The sequence below is a fragment of the Corythoichthys intestinalis genome, chromosome 18 (assembly GCF_030265065.1).
Source record: "Corythoichthys intestinalis isolate RoL2023-P3 chromosome 18, ASM3026506v1, whole genome shotgun sequence".
Classification (NCBI taxonomy): domain Eukaryota; kingdom Metazoa; phylum Chordata; class Actinopteri; order Syngnathiformes; family Syngnathidae; genus Corythoichthys; species Corythoichthys intestinalis.
Genome location: NC_080412.1, coordinates 43,370,545 through 43,388,684, shown reverse-complemented (window position 1 = coordinate 43,388,684; position 18,140 = coordinate 43,370,545). Strand labels below are relative to the sequence as shown.

Genomic DNA, 18,140 nt, shown 5'->3' with positions numbered 1-18,140 from the left:
CCAGTTTGAGAAAGCTGGGTCTCCCTCAGGGGTCATGGGTCTTCCAAAGGGACAATGACCCAAAACACACTTCAAAAAGCACTAGAAAATGGCTTGAGAGAAAGCACTGGAGACTTCTAAAGTGGCCAGACCTGAATCCAATCCAATAAAACACTTGTGGAGGGATCTGAAAATGGCAGTTTGGCAAAGGCACCCTTCATATCTCAGAGACCTGGAGCAGTTGGCCAAAGAAGAATGGTCTAAAATTCTAGCAGAGCATTTTAAGAATCTCATTGATGGATACCAGAAGCAGTTGTTTGCAGTTACTTTTTTCTAAATGTTGTGCTGCCAAGTATTAGGCTGAGTGAGCCAATACTTTTGTTCGGCCCATTTTTGTAGTTTTGTGTAAAAGGATCTTTTTTTCTCTCTCTCTCTTTTTTTCATTGCAAGCAAAATAAATAAAAATATCACAACCTAAGCATTTGTAATTGCAATCATTTTCTGGGAGAAATTGAGCATTATCTGACAGAACTGCAGGGGTGCCAAATACTTTTGGCCAGCACTGTAAAAAGCCACCCCATTTTCTAATTGTACTATTGCATTGCAAATGTTTTTTTCCACTTGTCTGACTTGCTTCCAGCTCCTGGGGGAAATTGGCTTGTACAGTGGACAACAAGCGCTAATTAATATCTCTGCTGTTTTCAATGGAGGAGGCAGCAACACTTTCAAGAAGATCCATTTTAATTGGCCAAATCCCCATGGGTTGCGCATGGAAGCACAGGTTCCTCAAGAAGTGCTTCACACGACCGCAGAAGGTCAAAGCGCTCGCTGTGCTTGTCGAACCTCATTCATCGGTTTTTGATTGCGAAAGGATCATCATTCCAAGTTTGTTTCAGTTTTGTTTGGATCAGGGATGCAAAACATCACTGTGAGTACTACTATATTCCTATGATCTCTGTTTGCAGTGTACTCTGTATTGTCGTATAGGCTACAGTAAAATTGAATTGATTGAAAGTGAATTAGAAAAAAAGGTACACTAGATTCCTTTTCATTGTCAAACTTAAAAAATCCTACACCTTTATCAAACCGATACAGATATACAGAGGTAAGTAGTAGCACGTTACATTTACTTGAGTAGCTTTTTGAGAAAAAATGTACTTCTTAGAGTAGGTTTTACCATGCAATACTTTTTACTTGAGTAGATTTGTGAAGAAACACTCTTACTTCGCTACTTTGGGCTAAGAGGGAAAATGCAATAACTCGAGTTAATATGTAGAATAAAGAGGGAAAATGTATTGACTTGTTACTAGCAGGAATGGTGAGACAGTGGCTGTCTCAGTTTCACCAAGAAGAAATTGCAACAATAACCACATACTAATCAGACGTAACAATGTTTTTTCTTCACTAGTGAGCACTCATGCGCTTTGGATGAGTGATGTTTCATAGTGTTGTTCTTGTCTGATTTTAACGATTGTTTTTATGCCTAATATGGTTATAGTACAGTATAATAATAACAGTTTATAATATAGATGAAGTGCTGGGAAAAAAATAGCATTATAAAAAATTAGATATTCTAAGCAGTTAATTGTGACTTGAGTATTACTTTCAACAAATACTTAAGTAAATTTTTGAATGACCTTCTACTTGAGTAATATTATTTAAAAGTAATGCTACTTTTAACATACTATGGCTATTTGTATTGTGTTGCCCCTTTGGATGCTTTAATCAAGATAATGCTCAAATAACAAATTCCAAGCATCTCAGTTTTGTCTATTGGTCAGTAAGCATAACTGCTGTGCTAAGCTATGACCAGCCCTTGTACAAAGGCAGAAGGCTTCTACATTCACTTTGAAGGCAACATGCATATTGGACTAAAACCGATAATGCATATACCAATGTTGGTATTATCCGATATCACTTTAAAATGCTTTTATCGCCTCATATTATTGGCTACTCGATAATATCAGCTACGGCTACCCGATAATATCTGACAACTAGCCGTAAAAATAAGGCGCAATGGACTCCACTTAGGCTTTAATATCCAATGGTAAAGGCACTTTTTGGTTGTAAATGCTAGATGTTCAATTTGCTCGCTAAATTCGAGTTAGCAGTATTTATTTTCCAGTCTTCTGAAATTTGTAAAACAAAAACGGGAAAGGCAAAAAACAAGAGAACTTAATTTTCTTCAAATTAAAAAACAATGAATGGAAAAAGTAGATATTTTCCTCAGGGGCGTCACTAGGATTTATTATTAGGACTATCTACTGATGATGATCATACGCGAATGAGCTCAGCTCCTCTACTCATCTTTGAGTAAAGTGAGAAACACAGCTGATGCTCCAGAAGGAAGTCACCCCAAAGATAGTGGTAACAATAGTGTACACTTAACTATACTAGGACCTTCACAATGCACTTCAGAATAATTAGCTTGCCAGCTGCAGCTAAGTAGCACCGTTATTTTAGAGCTGGGATGCAACTTTTGACCGCAAAACAACAAAGGTAAAACGTCCGCAGAAATCGACTGCGAAAAAAAATTGTAGTACTGACTGCTAGCAATGTCACAGAGAAAACGCGGACTGGATTTACAGAGATGTGGGCGTTCTCTATATGAACAAGTGGAATGGATTGGATAGCGACGCACTGAAGGGGCTCTTTACCTTACTCTACAAAGTTAGGGGAATCTGATATTGTCGTGGAAACACTTGTTAATGCTGAATGAGTCGGGATTATTCCTAACTAGTCCAACTAATTTGCTGCCATTGACGGTGATGGATGTCCCATCAATCATTGTCGCCAGCCTCTCCCAGGGCAAACGGCTCAGACGTCAGCAGCAGCAGTAGCGCTAACGCACCTTTTGCCGTCCTTCAGCCAGATCAATGGCGCGAGATCATGAACAAGAAACTGCCGTTCCCGCCGGAGCTGATCGGCGCCATCCGGGAAGGCAAAATGGAGCTTGTGTGTAGCCTCCTCAAGACGGGTGACGGCATCATCCGCCAGCTGGACGACTCGGAAGACCGCCTGTGGAGGGAAGCCCTCAACCTGTCCATCCGCCTGGGAAGCGACGGCGTGATGGACGCCCTCCTCCAAGCTGTCAAATTTGACTTCCGTCAGATCCACGAGGCCCTGCTGGTTGCCGTGGACACCAACCAGCCGCAGGTGGTCAAGCTCTTGCTGGACCGCCTGGATCAGGAGAAAGGAAACAAGATGGACGTGCGCTCCTTCTCCCAAGCCATCTTTGACCACTCCATCGACAACTCGCAGTTCGCCCCCGGCGTGACCCCGCTGACCTTGGCCTGCCAGAAAGATCTCTACGACATCGTCGCCGTGCTCACCCGGAAGGGTCACGTCATTCCGTGGCCGCACGAGATCTCCTGCGCATGTCTGGAATGCCGCAACGGGCGTCAGTACGACCTTCTCAAGTTCTCCTTGTCCCGCATCAATACCTACCGCGGCATCGCCAGTCGGGCCTACCTGTCCGTCACGTCGGACGACGCCATGCTCAGCGCCTTCGGTCTCAGCAGCGAGCTGCGCAAACTTTCTCGGAAAGAGCCAGAGTTCAAGGTCCGTGCTCGGTCGTTCTTCTAGAAAAGTTCTCTTTAAGATACTCAGTCCTGAGAAAGGTACATTTATTGTTTCCTCTACAATTCCCTTAGAAGTTTGGTGGTTTCTCCCAAGTCAAAATGGAGTCTATGAACACTGAAACATGATCATTTTTAATCAATAATTGGTTTCTGACGCAGCCTCAGTATCTCAGCTTGGAGGAGCTTTGTCAAGAGTTTGCCGTGGAGTTGCTCGGGATGTGTCGCAACCAGAGCGAGGTGACCACCATCCTCAACAGCTGCGGGGATGAGAGCCAGGACGCCTTGGACGAGCAGGCCTTCGAGGAGGGCATACCCAACTTGTCCAGACTGCGCCTGGCTGTCAACTACAACCAGAAGCAGGTGGCTGGACACACGTTGGTGATGAAGACTCCAGTCAGCAATCCCACACTTTCTCTCACATCTTTCTGTCTGCATGCAGTTCGTCGCCCATCCTATCTGCCAGCAGGTGCTGTCTTCCATCTGGTGCGGCAAACTGGCGGGCTGGCGAGGCAGCAGGACGGCTTGGAAGCTTTTTGTCTCCATTGGGATTTTTTTCACCATGCCTTTCCTCTGCCTCGCCTACTGGATCGCACCAAAGTCAAAGGTAACCGAAAATCAGTCATTTGACAATAGCACGACATCAACAAAACATTGACTTTTATTTGGCTCTTATTCCGGGACCTGGCTGGCAGCCAGAGTAGGTGGATCCACATTTTTCTTTATGGTGGGACCTCTTCTTTGTCGGGGCTGTCGGTTGCGGTGCGTTTAGAACTCTGGTCCTGCTCCACCCTGCGGTGGCCTCGCTGTGTTCTCCGTTTTTGCTTTCCTCTCCCCTTTCTGCCCGGGTGTCCTCCTTGGGTCCTGGGGTGGGGGAGGTTCGCTGGCTGGGTGGTGGGGTGTCGCCCCTTCCTCTCCTGCCCTAGTAGGGTGTGGTGGTCATGCTGTGGGCCACGTTTGGTTGCAGGGGTGCCTAGGGGTCCGGATGGGTGGGTGGCAGGGGTGGAACTTAGCAGGTTGCTGGGGGTTAGACAGCACCTGGGCCAGGCATCTAAGGCAGTAGTCCCCAACCTTTTTTGCACCTGACATGGACCTTTTTTTCTCGGACCGGCAATGATTAGTAATGAAATAAAGCAAATATAAAATAACACGACGGGGCTAATAATGAACCATACATGCAGGGAAAATGTAACTAACCAGACGCTGACTCAACATTGTTTAACAGCGGCCTCTTCTAAAACTTGATGGCAAATATCCTTGGTCGCAGGAATCATGAGTTCTTCTCTTATCGTGACAGGTTTCTTGGCTTTAGCAATACGGGTCGCCACGAGGTATGATGTTCTCTGTGCATTCGCTTTTCTTGACTCGTTTGCTAGCTTTTAGCCACATATTATGCAGGATAGACTTGGTTGTCGGCTCCTCTTCTGGCTCAGGTGCTGACCTTTTCCCCGTAAAAAAGCTGTCCAAAGACGCCTGGTTTTCAGTCATCTTCGCTAACGTGGGGTTATTATTTCCAGGAACAAATCTGATCTTCCTACGTCATTAACGAGGACAAGCGCACATATGTATTAAAAAAGAGATGCTAGATGCTAGCTTCAATGGCTACGTCCTATCCAGTTGAAATTATTTTATTACTACTAATCTGAGCAAAAAAAAAAAACGGAAGTACCCCGTCTGCCATTGCTGAGGTGTGCCGCCCGCAGCACACAGCCAACAGCAGTTAACAGTACTGTTTACATTACGCTGGGCTGCTATAGACCCTACCCACGTGACGTCACAACTCCGCTCTCCTGAATGGTACCGCCCACTTGTCCGTCAAAACATAGTGTTAACCTGTTACGGCTACGTACATTTCTCCGATTTACGGCGTGTTTTTCTGCTCCTTAACATTAATAATCAAAATGCTGAAGGCGTGTGTGGCTGTTGGTTGCACTAACAGAGAAGATGGAAGGAGAGACTTGAAGTTTTACCGTATTCCGAGGGATCCAAAGAGAGTGAAATGGACGGCTGCAATTCGACGTGAAAACTGGGCACCAAAAAATCACCACAGACTATGTAGTAGTCATTTTATATCCGGTAAGATGCATTTAAGATATACTTAGAGGGTTTTGGGCTGATAAATAACCACAATTAAGATCATTGCGAGGCTAATCGCCGACAACATACGACGTAGTACGACATAGTTTCAAATTCAAGATGTTTGTGACTTCCCTTTCTTCCACCATCGTTATTTTTTGAATAATATTTAGCTGGTACCAAGTGAAAGAAACTGGCCTCGTCTACGGGGCTGACAAATAACCACAATTAAGATCATTGCTAGGCTAATCGCCGACAACATACACGTATGTATGTAGTGAGAGTGCTATCGCTAAACCATATAAACATTAAAAGCCTTAACTCCATTGACAAACGACATGAAATACATTAGACTTGACAGTGGATGTTAGCAATAACAAAAGATTTTGAATTGAAAATTTCGTAACTCACCTTTCCAAGCACAAGATAGATTCCTGCCGAATTTTCGTGGACGAGGAACTGTTTCACCCAACCAGCAACGAAGTATTTAGAAGCCTCCAAGCTCTTGACGTTTTTCATATTTTCGTGAGAATAGGCTGATTTAGTGTGGACAAGATAATTGTAAATATCTGCGTAGCAGATGTCAGGCAGACAGGGCGAAGACAGTGGGTCGAAAAACATCGATTTGGGCATCAAATATGGATCTGGCGACTGTATAGAACGAAGCTTTTCCTCATAGCGCCTTTTATGCAACAGATCCAGTGAGTTTGCGGCATCAGAAAGCACCGGGTCTTCCATGAAATGCATTTTAAATTCCGCCATCAATTGAAAACAATGCTAATACAGAGTCAAAATGACGGACAAGTGGGCGGAACCATACAGCGAGCACGTGGTTTTGTGACGTAGGTGGGTAGGGTCTATAGCTGTGCAAACACCCCAGTAATGGTGGCCAACCACTAGAGGGCGACGTATATAAATCTCTACTCGGATTAGTCAATATAGTAGACAGGCATATTGATGTGTCAAGAGGCACAGGCCAGATTGCGGTTGTTAACAAATGATTTTTTATTATTTCTCTGCGGCCAGGTAGCAAATCCACACTGGACCAGTCCCGGTCCCCGGCCCTTTGGTTGGGAATCACTGCTCTAAAGGGCCCGGTTTGTGGGCGTTGGATGGTCCACTCGGGGAGTCCTGTTTATGCTCATCGCACCCGGGCCCTGTTCAAATTTGTTCCGCCTCTGGTGGGTGGTTGTGGCGCATCTATCTCCTTGTCCTTTCCCTGATGGGGGGACGGATAGTCTGGAGGCCCGCCCTGGGTCCCAGGGAGATGGTGGTGCCCCATTGGCCGTAGCTGACGGTGGGAAGGTCGTGCTGCACTTGCTCCTCCCCTGGTTGACGGGAGTAGTGCGGCCCCTCCATTTCTTTGCATGACTAGCACATTTAAAGGTGTGCTCACACACTGACTAGGACCAGGATTAGCGATCAGGTAGCATAGAGTAGGACGTCTACCTACTGTAATACTGGGTTCCCCACCTCACGTTGCCGGAATTGTGTACACCCCACCCTGCTTAATCCCATTTCTTTCCGACTTAATGTCTTATCCACATGGTGTCCACAATTAAATGATAGTACCACTATGTTCTTCGGTAGCATAGGTATTTTTTTCTTGTTGTTTGTTCTTCTCCTTTTCAGTCCCCCCGAAACCACCTTCTGTCCACTGCTTTCTCCTAATAAATAAAACAATGTGAACAACCACAATGTGAACGCCCATGTGGCACATTAAAACTGTTCAAATTTCTCATTATCTGTTGCTAAGCAGCTGGACAGTACAGGCAAAATAATAAAACTAAAAAAGCTGACTTTTGATTTCAGGTGGGGAAGCTTTTAAGGATTCCCGTGATAAAGTTCCTTCTTCACTCCGCCTCCTACCTGTGGTTCCTCATCATATTGTTGGGCGAATCCATCACCATGGAGTTGTATCGGGATAAATTTGCGTCCAGGCAGCAGAACATCCTGCACAGCTCTTTCCATATGGTGTGGGTCGTAGGTGGGTGTGCGTTCTTCTCGCCGGTTGAGCCGTTCTGACTCTTCTTTAACCGGGAGGCGCGTTTTTTCTCGTTAGGGTTCTTCTGGTACGAGTGCAAGGAAGTGTGGATCGAGGGTCTGAGGAGTTACTTCCTGGACTGGTGGAACTGCTTGGACATGATGGTGCTCAGCATGTATTTGGCCTCCTTCTCTTTGCGTGTCCTCATCATGCTCAAGGGTCATTTCCTATGTCTTGACACTAATGGCACAGAGGAGTGTGTGTACTTCACTCAAACTGGTAGGAGAACAACAGGGGTGTTTTAAATGGGATGGATTGACAGTTTATACTTTAATACTGTTAGCAGAAGAACTGCCTTACATTCACATCCAATATCATGCAAAGTCACAGTGTCATAGAACATCATATAACAACAAACTAAATAGCATAACTAGCAAGCAATGAAACAAGTGGAACAGCAACTGAAGAAACAATTAGAAACAGAACTTTGAATGTTATTTACATCCCAACAACTGTTCCGCTCACAAAGCTTGATGGGTAATTTGGACCAGTGATTGCATGACAGTTGAGTTAATGACCTGCCACCCTTCCACTTCACATGGACTGGACTTCTATTGCTGGCAATGGCATGCAATTACCGTATTTTTCAGACTATAAATTGTAACGACGTCACCCAAATGTCATGTTGGATTTATGTTTTTTTTTTTTAAATACACATTCATTTTGTTAGCAGAAAAACCGGCTTAAATTCACATGAAAAATAACGGCTGGTCATGAACTCCATTGTCATGCAACAAAACTGAAATGATCATATAACAATAAACTAAATAGTGTAACTAGCAAGCAATGAAACAAGTGAAACAGTAACCGAAGAAATGATTGGTACAGAACATGAACTTTGAACGTTACTTGCATCCCAAGTGCCACAATGCATGTTAGGAGGCATGAGGCTGTTCTTATTTGTCTGTTCCGTTTGCAAACAGTGTTGCTAACTCCCCAGTAAGGAAAGTAGCTTTTGGATGTCCTAAAAGCCCCTAGATGACGACAAAACCTAATTTGCATAATTAGCAATTTGCAACCGATTGTAATGGACACTGTAGGAGTTGTGGGAAAAGCAAAAAGTGAGTTTGAGGGGGGGGAAAAAAAAAACACCCGAAAAATTCGTAAGATTTGTTGCCCTTTGCTCGTGATAAAAAAAGTTGCTTTGGCAGGCCGCCAGATTTAACGAGAAAGTCGCCAACTTGGCAACACGAATAACATTCACATCCAAAAAAAACCCCCACACAAATCATGGCTGATTATGAACTCCAGTGTCATGGAAAGTAAACAAAACAAATGATAACATACAACAACAAACTAAATAAGCATAACTAGCAAGTAATGAAACAAGTGGAACAGTAACTGAAAAAATAATTGGCACAGAACATGAACTTTGAATGTTATTTACATCCCGAGTGCCACAATGCATGCTCAGAGGCATGAGGCTGTTTGCAAAGGTTGATGGGTAATTTGTTAGGGACCTGTAACTGCATGGCATTTGAGTTGAGCATCCGCCTATGTGTGAGACTAAAGCGGGCTATGCCCTCTAAATAAAATATTTGTTCCTGGGGTTAGATTTTTACGGAGCCCCTAAAGGGTAATCGACATAAATAAAAATGTAGGCAATCTGGTGCACACCAAAAACTGTTCAGTCAACATTAGCATTATATAGCATTTAAGCTAGCGTACTTTTACTTGTCAAGTTAGTTAATTGTTGTAAACATTAGCATTATATAGCATTTAAGCTAGTAGACTTTTGCTATGCAAGTTAGCCAATCGTTGTAAAAATTAGCATTATATAGCATTTGAGCTAGTGGACCTTTGCTATGATAGTTAGCCAATTGTTGTAAACATCAGCATTATAGAGCGTTTAAGCTAGCGAACCTTTGGTATGCAAATTAGCCAATTGTTGTAAACATTAGCATTATACAATTTAAGATAGCAGACATTTGCTATGGAAAATTAGCCAATTGTTGTGAACATCAGCATTATATAGCATTTAAGCTAGTGGACTTTTGCTATGCAAGTTAGCCAATCGTTGTAAACATTAGCATTATATAGCATTTCAGCTAGCAGACTTTTGCTATGCAAGTTAGCCAATTGTTGTAAATGTTAGCATTAAATTGCATTTAAGCTAGCGGATTTTTGCAATGAAAATTAGCCAATTGTTGTAAACATTAGCATTATATAGCATTTAAGCTAGCAGAATTTTGCTCTGCAAGTTAGGCAATTGTTGTAATCATTAGCTTTATAGAATTTAAGATAGAGGACTTTTGCTATGCAAGTTAGCCAAGTAGCCAACTTGCATCACAAAAGTTCGCTAGCTTAAATGCTATATAATTTCTAGTGCGGACCAGAAACTCTCAACTAAACATTGGCATTAGCTTATATTATATTATATATTTTACTGCGACATTTATTTTATTTCTTTAAATGTCGCTTTAGGGGCTCTGTGGATTTTATCCGAGAAATTTCTCCATAAAAATGTGATTTATACTCCAGTTTGAATTATTATCTTTTTCTTCATTATTTATGAATGTTTTTTTTTTTTTTTGCTTGTGCAATTTATAATCCAAAAAATACGCAAGATAAATCAAGTTATTTGCGTCCTGTTTGTTCGACAGTACGTGACGACTGGCATCAGGAGGACCCTCAGCTCATTGCGGAGGTTCTCTTCGCGGTGACGAGCATGATGAGCTTCACCAGACTCGCCTACATCCTCCCGGCTCACGAGTCTCTAGGAACGCTGCAGATTTCCATTGGGAAGATGATAGACGACATGATGAGGTAATAGCATGAAATTTCTGGATGACATTACCAGGCAAATCTTCATATTTCTATGATTATTCGTCCCATTTAGATTTATGTTCATATTGATGATCATCGGAACGGCTTTCCTCTGCGGGATCAATAATGTCTACGTCCCATATGTCATCTCTTCACATCTGGGCAGGTGAGAAAGCAGGCAAGCGTGACATTATAAGGAGACTAAAACATAACGAGATTGATGCCAGTTGTCGTCTGACGAGACGAAAATTCATGGTTTCTTTCACATTTTGTGACATTTTCTTATCGTATGGGTAGTTAGCACGCATCTTAGCAGTGTTTGGTTGTGTCACTCATGTGATGTGCTGCTTGGTAAGCTTTGTTTTCTTGGCTTTGCCTTGTTGCTTTAGCTTTCATAGGTCTGTGCTGAGTGATCATCACACACTAAACTAACTTGTAGCATTAGCATAGCGTTGCGTTAGCATTAGCATTTAGCGCGGTGATTCGGTGAGTGTCTTGTTAAACTAAAAACAACACTGATTTTGGGATACAAAGTACAAAGTGTATCACAAAAGTAAGCAGACCCCTCACATTTCTGCAGTATTTAAGTATATCTTTTCATGGGACAACACTGACAAAATGACACTTTGACACATTGAAAAGTAGTCTCTGTGCGGCTTATATAATAGTTAATTAATTTCCCCCTTAAAATAACTCAAACTATAGCCATTAATATCTATACCCCTGGCAACAAAAGTGAGTCCACCCCTTAGAAACTGCATCCCTAAATGTCCAAATTGAGGACTGCTTGTTAAAATAACTCAAAATATAGCCATTAATATTTATACCCCTGGCAACTAAAGTGAGTCCACCCCTTAGAAACTACATCCCTAAATGTCCAAATTGAGTACTACTTGTTAAAATAACTCAAAATATAGCCATTAATATCTATACCCCTGGCAACAAAAGTGAGTCCACCCCTTAGAAACTACATCCCTAAATGTCCAAATTGAGTACTGCTTGTTAAAATAACTCAAAATATAGCCATTAATATTTATACCCCTGGCAACAAAAGTGAGTCCACCCCTTAGAAACTACATCCCTAAATGTCCAAATTGAGGACTGCTTGTTAAAATAACTCAAAATACAGCCATTAATATCTTTACCCCTGGACACAAAAGTGAGTCCACCCCTTAGAAACTACATCCCTAAATGTCCAAAATGAGTACTGCTTGTTAAAATAACTCAAAATATAGCCATTAATATCTGTACTCCTGGCAACAAAAGTGAGTCCACCCCTTAGAAACTACATCCCTAAATGTCCAATCTGAGTACTGCTTGTTAAAATAACTCAAAATATAGCCATTAATATCTATACCCCTGGCAAGAAAAGTGAGTCCACCCCTTAGAAACTACATCCCTAAATATCTAAATTGAGTACTGCTTGTCGTTTTCCCTCCAAAATGTCATGTGACTAGTTAGTGTTACTAGGTCTACTAACTCTATTATATAAGCTGCACACAGACTACTTTCCATTAAAAGTGAGTCCACCCCTTAGAAACTACATCCCTAAATGTCCAAAATGAGTACTGCTTGTTAAAATAACTCAAAATATAGCCATTAATATCTGTACTCCTGGCAACAAAAGTGAGTCCACCCCTTAGAAACTACATCCCTAAATGTCCAATTTGAGTACTGCTTGTTAAAATAACTCAAAATATAGCCATTAATATCTATACCCCTGGCAAGAAAAGTGAGTCCACCCCTTAGAAACTACATCCCTAAATATCTAAATTGAGTACTGCTTGTCGTTTTCCCTCCAAAATGTCATGTGACTAGTTAGTGTTACTAGGTCTACTAACTCTATTATATAAGCTGCACACAGACTACTTTCCATTGTGTCAAAGTGTCATTTTGTCGGTTTTGTCCCATGAAAAGATATACTTAAATATCTGCAGAAATGCGAGGGGTGTACTCACTTTTATGATACACTGTACCATTTCGATATTCTGTCACACCCCTATTTATGGTCGTCGATGGCATTGAAACGTGTTCTTGAACGCAGGTTAAACGAGACCTTCCACTTCCTTTTCTGGACCATGTTCGGAGTGGCCAACCAGGATTACGTGGACATGCCACAGTTCGTACTGGCCGAGTTTGTCGGGCGTATCCTCTACGGCATCTTCACGCTGGTCATCGTCATCGTTTTACTCAATATGCTTATTGCTATGATTACCAACTCTTTTCAGAAAATTGAGGTACAAAGATGCCAGTTATCTTATTTCCACACTCGTGCATAAGCACGTTATTACATTTGAAAAACGAGTATCCACGTTCATATGTTATTAAGGATGACGCCGATGTGGAGTGGAAGTTTGCCAGGTCAAAACTGTATCTGAGTTACTTCCGAGAAGGTCTAACTATGCCGGTTCCCTTCAATGTCATCCCCTCGCCCAAAGCTTTGTTCTACATCTTAAGGTGAGCATCAGACCGACACGAAAATTGCCATGGAAGTTGAGTTTGTTCATCTTTGGAATTTTTCAACAGGGGCATTTTTCGACGTATCTGCTGCTGCCTTAACTGGAATTCCGTCAAATATCCACCAATACCTCCACTGGTAAGATTTGTGTGAATAGAAAAATAATGATAATTAGGGTTGTTCCGATCATGTTTTTTTGCTCCCGATCCGATCGTTTTAGTTTGAGTATCTGCCGATCCCGATATTTCCCGATCAGATTGCTTTTTTTTGCTCCCGATTCAATTCCAGTCATTCCCGATAATTTTTCCCGATCATATACATTTTGGCAATGCATTAAGAAAAAAATGAATAAAACTCGGACGAATATATACATTCAACATACAGTGCATAAGTACTGTATTTGTTTATTATGACAATAAATCCTCAAGATGGCATTTACATTATTAACATTCTTTCTGTGAGAGGGATCCACGGATAGAAAGACTTGTGACTTTGTATATTGTGACTAAATATTGCCATCTAGTGTATTTGTTGAGCTTTCAGTAAATGATACTGTAGCCATGGCCAAATGCATGATGGGAAGTGGAACCATGACTGTGCGTAGTGATACCAATTCATATATCTTCTCTGCGTTGGGAAATAACATAAGGTGTTAAGAAAATGATCAATTACTACCTTGCTTCCCCACATTGCTTCCCATGATATTTCTAATCGTAGGGAGAGGGAATGTAAGGCATTAGCCAATTAAAAAAAGGCTTCAAAGGCTGCCAAATTTCACTCTACTCATTTTACGCTGCCTTTTATCTCTCTATATAGGTAAAACGACGCCATTACAGATTGAGCGCGACAACGCGTGAGTGGGTCGTGCAGCGCATGCATTAATTGCGTTAAATATTTTAACATGATACATTTTTAAAAAAAATAATGTAATACTGCTGTAATACTTGAGGAAAGAATCCGGATTTAGGTTATGGTAATTAGTGCATGAAAGGGTTAATAAAGTGTTTTTATGATGTGCCAAGTCTGACAAAAAGGGCTCAGAGGACAAGCAGGTGCCGTATCGTCAGCAGGTGAGCCGAGCTCTGGTGCAGCGATATATCGAATCGGCTCGCAGGGAGTTTGAAGAAACCAGGAGAAAAGGTAACGCGTTAAAATACTCATTCACAGCCATGAATATCTAATCTACGGAGCCCCTAAAGGGACATCGACAGAAATGAAATAAATTTAAGCAATCTGGTGCGAAGCAGAAACTATCTGGTAAAAATTAGCATTATATAGTGTTGAAGGACACAGTTTTCCCCCTTCGTCCTTCGCGTGTTCGTTGAGTTTCTGGTGGTGAGAATGCTGGTAAACTAGAGGCTGGAGATGAACAGTTTTCCTTCGAAGGTTTTATTGCAGAAGATTCTGGGCACAAATGTGATACGGACCAGGGCTGTGATCTCGCAAAAGTGCGAGGAAACACAATACGAGGCAAGTCTTTTATTCTGTTGAAAGGGCGTTGCTGAAACTGGCCCATGCTGGGGATTTTCCATCAGAAAACATCATTTGTTGAAACCTTGAAAGCCTGGTCCTAGCTGGTTAAAACAGTGAGTCATTTTTTGATCAGCCCCATCAACAGATAGCCCTACCCATTGTGATTGTTCAAGGTAATATTGAAGCATACAAACATGGCCAAATATGGGAATGGCGGAAGATGCCATCATACAGTCTTCAACAGCATTTAAGGTAGCGGACGTTGGCTATGAAAGTTAGCCAAAAGTTGTAAACATTAGCATTATATAGCATTGAAGCCAGCAGACTTTTGCCATGCTAGTTAGACAATTGTAGCAAACATTAGCATTATATAGCATTTAAGCTAGTAGATTTTTGCTATGCTAGTGAGCCAATTGTTGTAAACATTTGCATTATATAGCATTTAAGCTAGCGAACTTTTGCAATGCAAGTTGGCCAATTGTTGTAAACTTTAGCATTATATAGCATTTAAGCAAGCGGACCTTTGCTATGAAAGTTAGCCAATTATTTTAAACATTAGCATTAATATGTAGCATTTAAGCTAGCGGACTTTGCTATGCAAGTTAGCCAATTGTTGTAAACATGAGCATTATATAGCATTTTAGCTAGCTGACTTTTGCCATGGAAGTTAGCCAATTTTTGCAAACATTAACACTATATAGCATTTAAGCTAGCCAACATTAGCTATGAACATTAGCTAATTGTTGTAAACATTAGCATTATATAGCATTTAAGCGAGCGGACTTTTGCTATGCAAGTTAGCCAATTGTTGTAAACATTAGGATTATATAGCATTTGAGCTAGCCAACTTTTGCTATGAAAGTTAGGCAATTTTGCAAACATTAGCATTGTATAGCATTTAAGCTAGTGGACATTTGCTATGCTTGTTAGCCAATTGTTGTAAATATTAGCATTATGTAGCATTTAAGCTAGCTAACTATGCTATGCAAGTTAGACAATTGTTGTAAACATGAGCATTAGATAGCATTTTAGCTAGCTGACATTTGCTATGGAAGTTAGCCAATTTTTGCAAACATTAACATTATATATAGCATTTAAGCTAGTAGAAATTTGCTACGCGAGTTAGCCAATTTTTGCAAACATCAACATTATATATAGCATTTAAGCTAGTGGACATTTGCTACGCGAGTTAGCCAATTGTTGTAAACATTAGCATTATGTAGCTTTTAAGCTAGCGGAGTTTTGCTATAAGAGTTAGCCAATTGTCTTAAACATTAGCATTATATAGCATTTAAGCTAGCTGACTTTAGCTATGCAAGTTAACCAATTATTGTAAACATTAGCATAATATAGCATTTAAACTAGTGGACATTTGCTAAGTGAGTTAGCCAATTGTTGCAAGCATTAGCATTATATAGCATTTAGGCTAGCTGACTTTTGCTATGAAAGTTAGCCAATTTTGCAAACATTAGCATCGTATACCATTGAAGCTAGTGGACATTTGCTATGCTTGTTAGCCAATTGTTGTAAACATTAGCATTATATAGCGTTTAAGCTAGCAGACTTTTGCTACGCAATTTAGCCAATTGTTACTTTAAACATTGGCATTATATAGCATTTAAGCATTTAAGATCGCGCACTTAATTGGCTAACTTGCATAGCAAAAGTGCGCTGGCTTGAATTTTATATAATGTTAATGTTTACCAGATAGTTTCTGGTGCGCACTAGATTGCTTCACTTTTATTTCTGTTGATGTCCCTTTAGGGGCTCTGTACTAATCCACTCAAAACCCAATCCTCATTTCCCTATCAGATGTCGGTAATCGCATCACTGAGCTGAGCAAAGCCATCATGAGGATGCACAGCGACCTTAAGGCAGTTCATCAGCATTTAACGAACGAGCACCCTACGAGCCAACCGTCATCCGAGGACGGCTCTTCTTTCCTGGGCAAATACATCTTCGGCGCCAGAAACAATTTCCGTGGCTTCAACAGCCAAATGGATGAGAAAAAGACGTCACGCAATGTGACGGTGCACCACCAAGAGGAAGAGGATCAAATAAAAGTCCAAGCTGATGAGGAGAAGTCTGACGTGCCACTTGAGGCCGAATGCCAAGAAGCGGGGTCGAGGCCAGTGTCTCACAACGACGTGGTGAAAATGGAGGAAGGCCGAAATCGGCTCGAAAGCAACGGCGGTGACAACACTGACAATGAATCCAAAGAGATTGATTCAGAGGAAAGTTTGAATTCAGATGGAGGGAAAACACTCGAAGATAGAACGCCTTTCCAAAAAGTCAACAATAAGGAAGCTGAAAATATGGCCAACACCATTCAAAATAAAGAGCTACTCGAAAAGAAAGTGGCCGGCGAATGGATGAAAACGCAACAGTTTGAGGCAAATGTTCACGAGCGATGCGATGAAAGTGATAATCTCGAGAGCCAGACGATGAAAGCTTCACCATCTGGAAGCAGCAACTCCAGCGATACGGGATTTGCTTCCGATGCGTCCGTTGATGAATCCGGAGTGGTGCGCTAGTTTGAGTGAGGTCTATCAGTTCTTTTTTCCTACTAAATATATTCAATATTGAAAATGGTAACCATTGGCGTTAGTACTAGAGATGTGAAAATGACGTGATCGGACCTGATCGATCGGGATGACTTCGACATATTTACGTAAAATAAATGCTAACTGCAGGTTTTTTTTTTTTTTTTTGCTTTTAACCAAGAATCGAGACTGTCTTACGTCCATATCTATAAAGAATTCAGGAATTTAAGCATTTATTCACAATAATTTTTAACAGAAAAGCTCTGTTTACATCAGGCGGCCGCTAGCTACATTCACGAACAAACTAGCGTTGTACTTCGACATATTTACGTAAAATAAATGCAAACTTTTTTTTTTTTGCTTTTAACCAAGAATCGAGACTGTTTTACGTCCATATCTTTAAAGAATTCAGGGATTTAAGCATTTGTTCACAATAACTTTCAACGGAAAAAGCTGTTTACATATGGCGGCAGCCACATTGACTCAGAGACTAGTATTGTACTTCGACATATTTACGTAAAATAAATGCTAACTGCAGGTTTTTTGTGTTTTGTTTTTTTCCTTTTGACCAAGAATTGAGACTGTTTTACGCCCATATCTATAAGGAATCCAGGGAATTAAGCATTTATTCGCAAGAATTTTAACTGGATAAGCTCTGTTTACATAAGGCTGCCGCCACATTGACTAACAGATCAGCATCGTACTTCGACATATTTACGGAAAATAAATGCTCTGCGCCCGTTTTGTTTTTTGCTTTTAACCAAGAATCAAGACTGTCTTACGTCCATATCTATCTATAAAGAATTCGGGGATTTAAGCATTGATTCACAAGAATTTTCAACGGAAAAGCTGTTTACATATGGTGGCCGCCGCATTGACAAACAGACTAGTATCGTACTTCAACATATTTACGTAAAATAAATGCTAACTGCATGTTTTTTTTTTTTTGCTTTTAACCAAGAATCGAGACTGTTTTACGTCCATATCTGTAAAGAATTCAGGGATTTTAACATTTATTCACAAGAACTTTCAATGTAAAAAGCTGTTTACATATGGCGGCAGCCACATTGACTAACAGACTAGCATTGTACTCCGGCATATTTACGTAAAATAAATGCGAACTGCACGTTTTTTTTTTTTGCTTTTAACCAAGAATCGAGACTGGTTTGCGTCCATATCTATAAAGAATTTAGGGATTTATTCACAAGAATTTTCAACGAAAA

General features: G+C 41.1%; 1 protein-coding gene across 1 annotated transcript; it reads left to right on the top strand.

Moving 5' to 3' along the window:
• Positions 1–815: 815 nt before the first annotated feature.
• On the top strand, positions 816–16,932 carry LOC130906295 (short transient receptor potential channel 2-like). Its single transcript, XM_057820463.1, has 13 exons — positions 816–907; positions 2,848–3,540; positions 3,720–3,920; positions 4,000–4,164; positions 7,446–7,620; positions 7,696–7,896; positions 10,281–10,443; positions 10,517–10,609; positions 12,488–12,680; positions 12,773–12,900; positions 12,970–13,039; positions 13,924–14,041; positions 16,187–16,932. Exons 1-13 carry the CDS (start codon positions 893–895, stop codon positions 16,906–16,908), a joined length of 2,937 nt encoding a protein of 978 aa, XP_057676446.1. The 5' UTR covers positions 816–892; the 3' UTR covers positions 16,909–16,932.
• Positions 16,933–18,140: the final 1,208 nt, after the last annotated feature.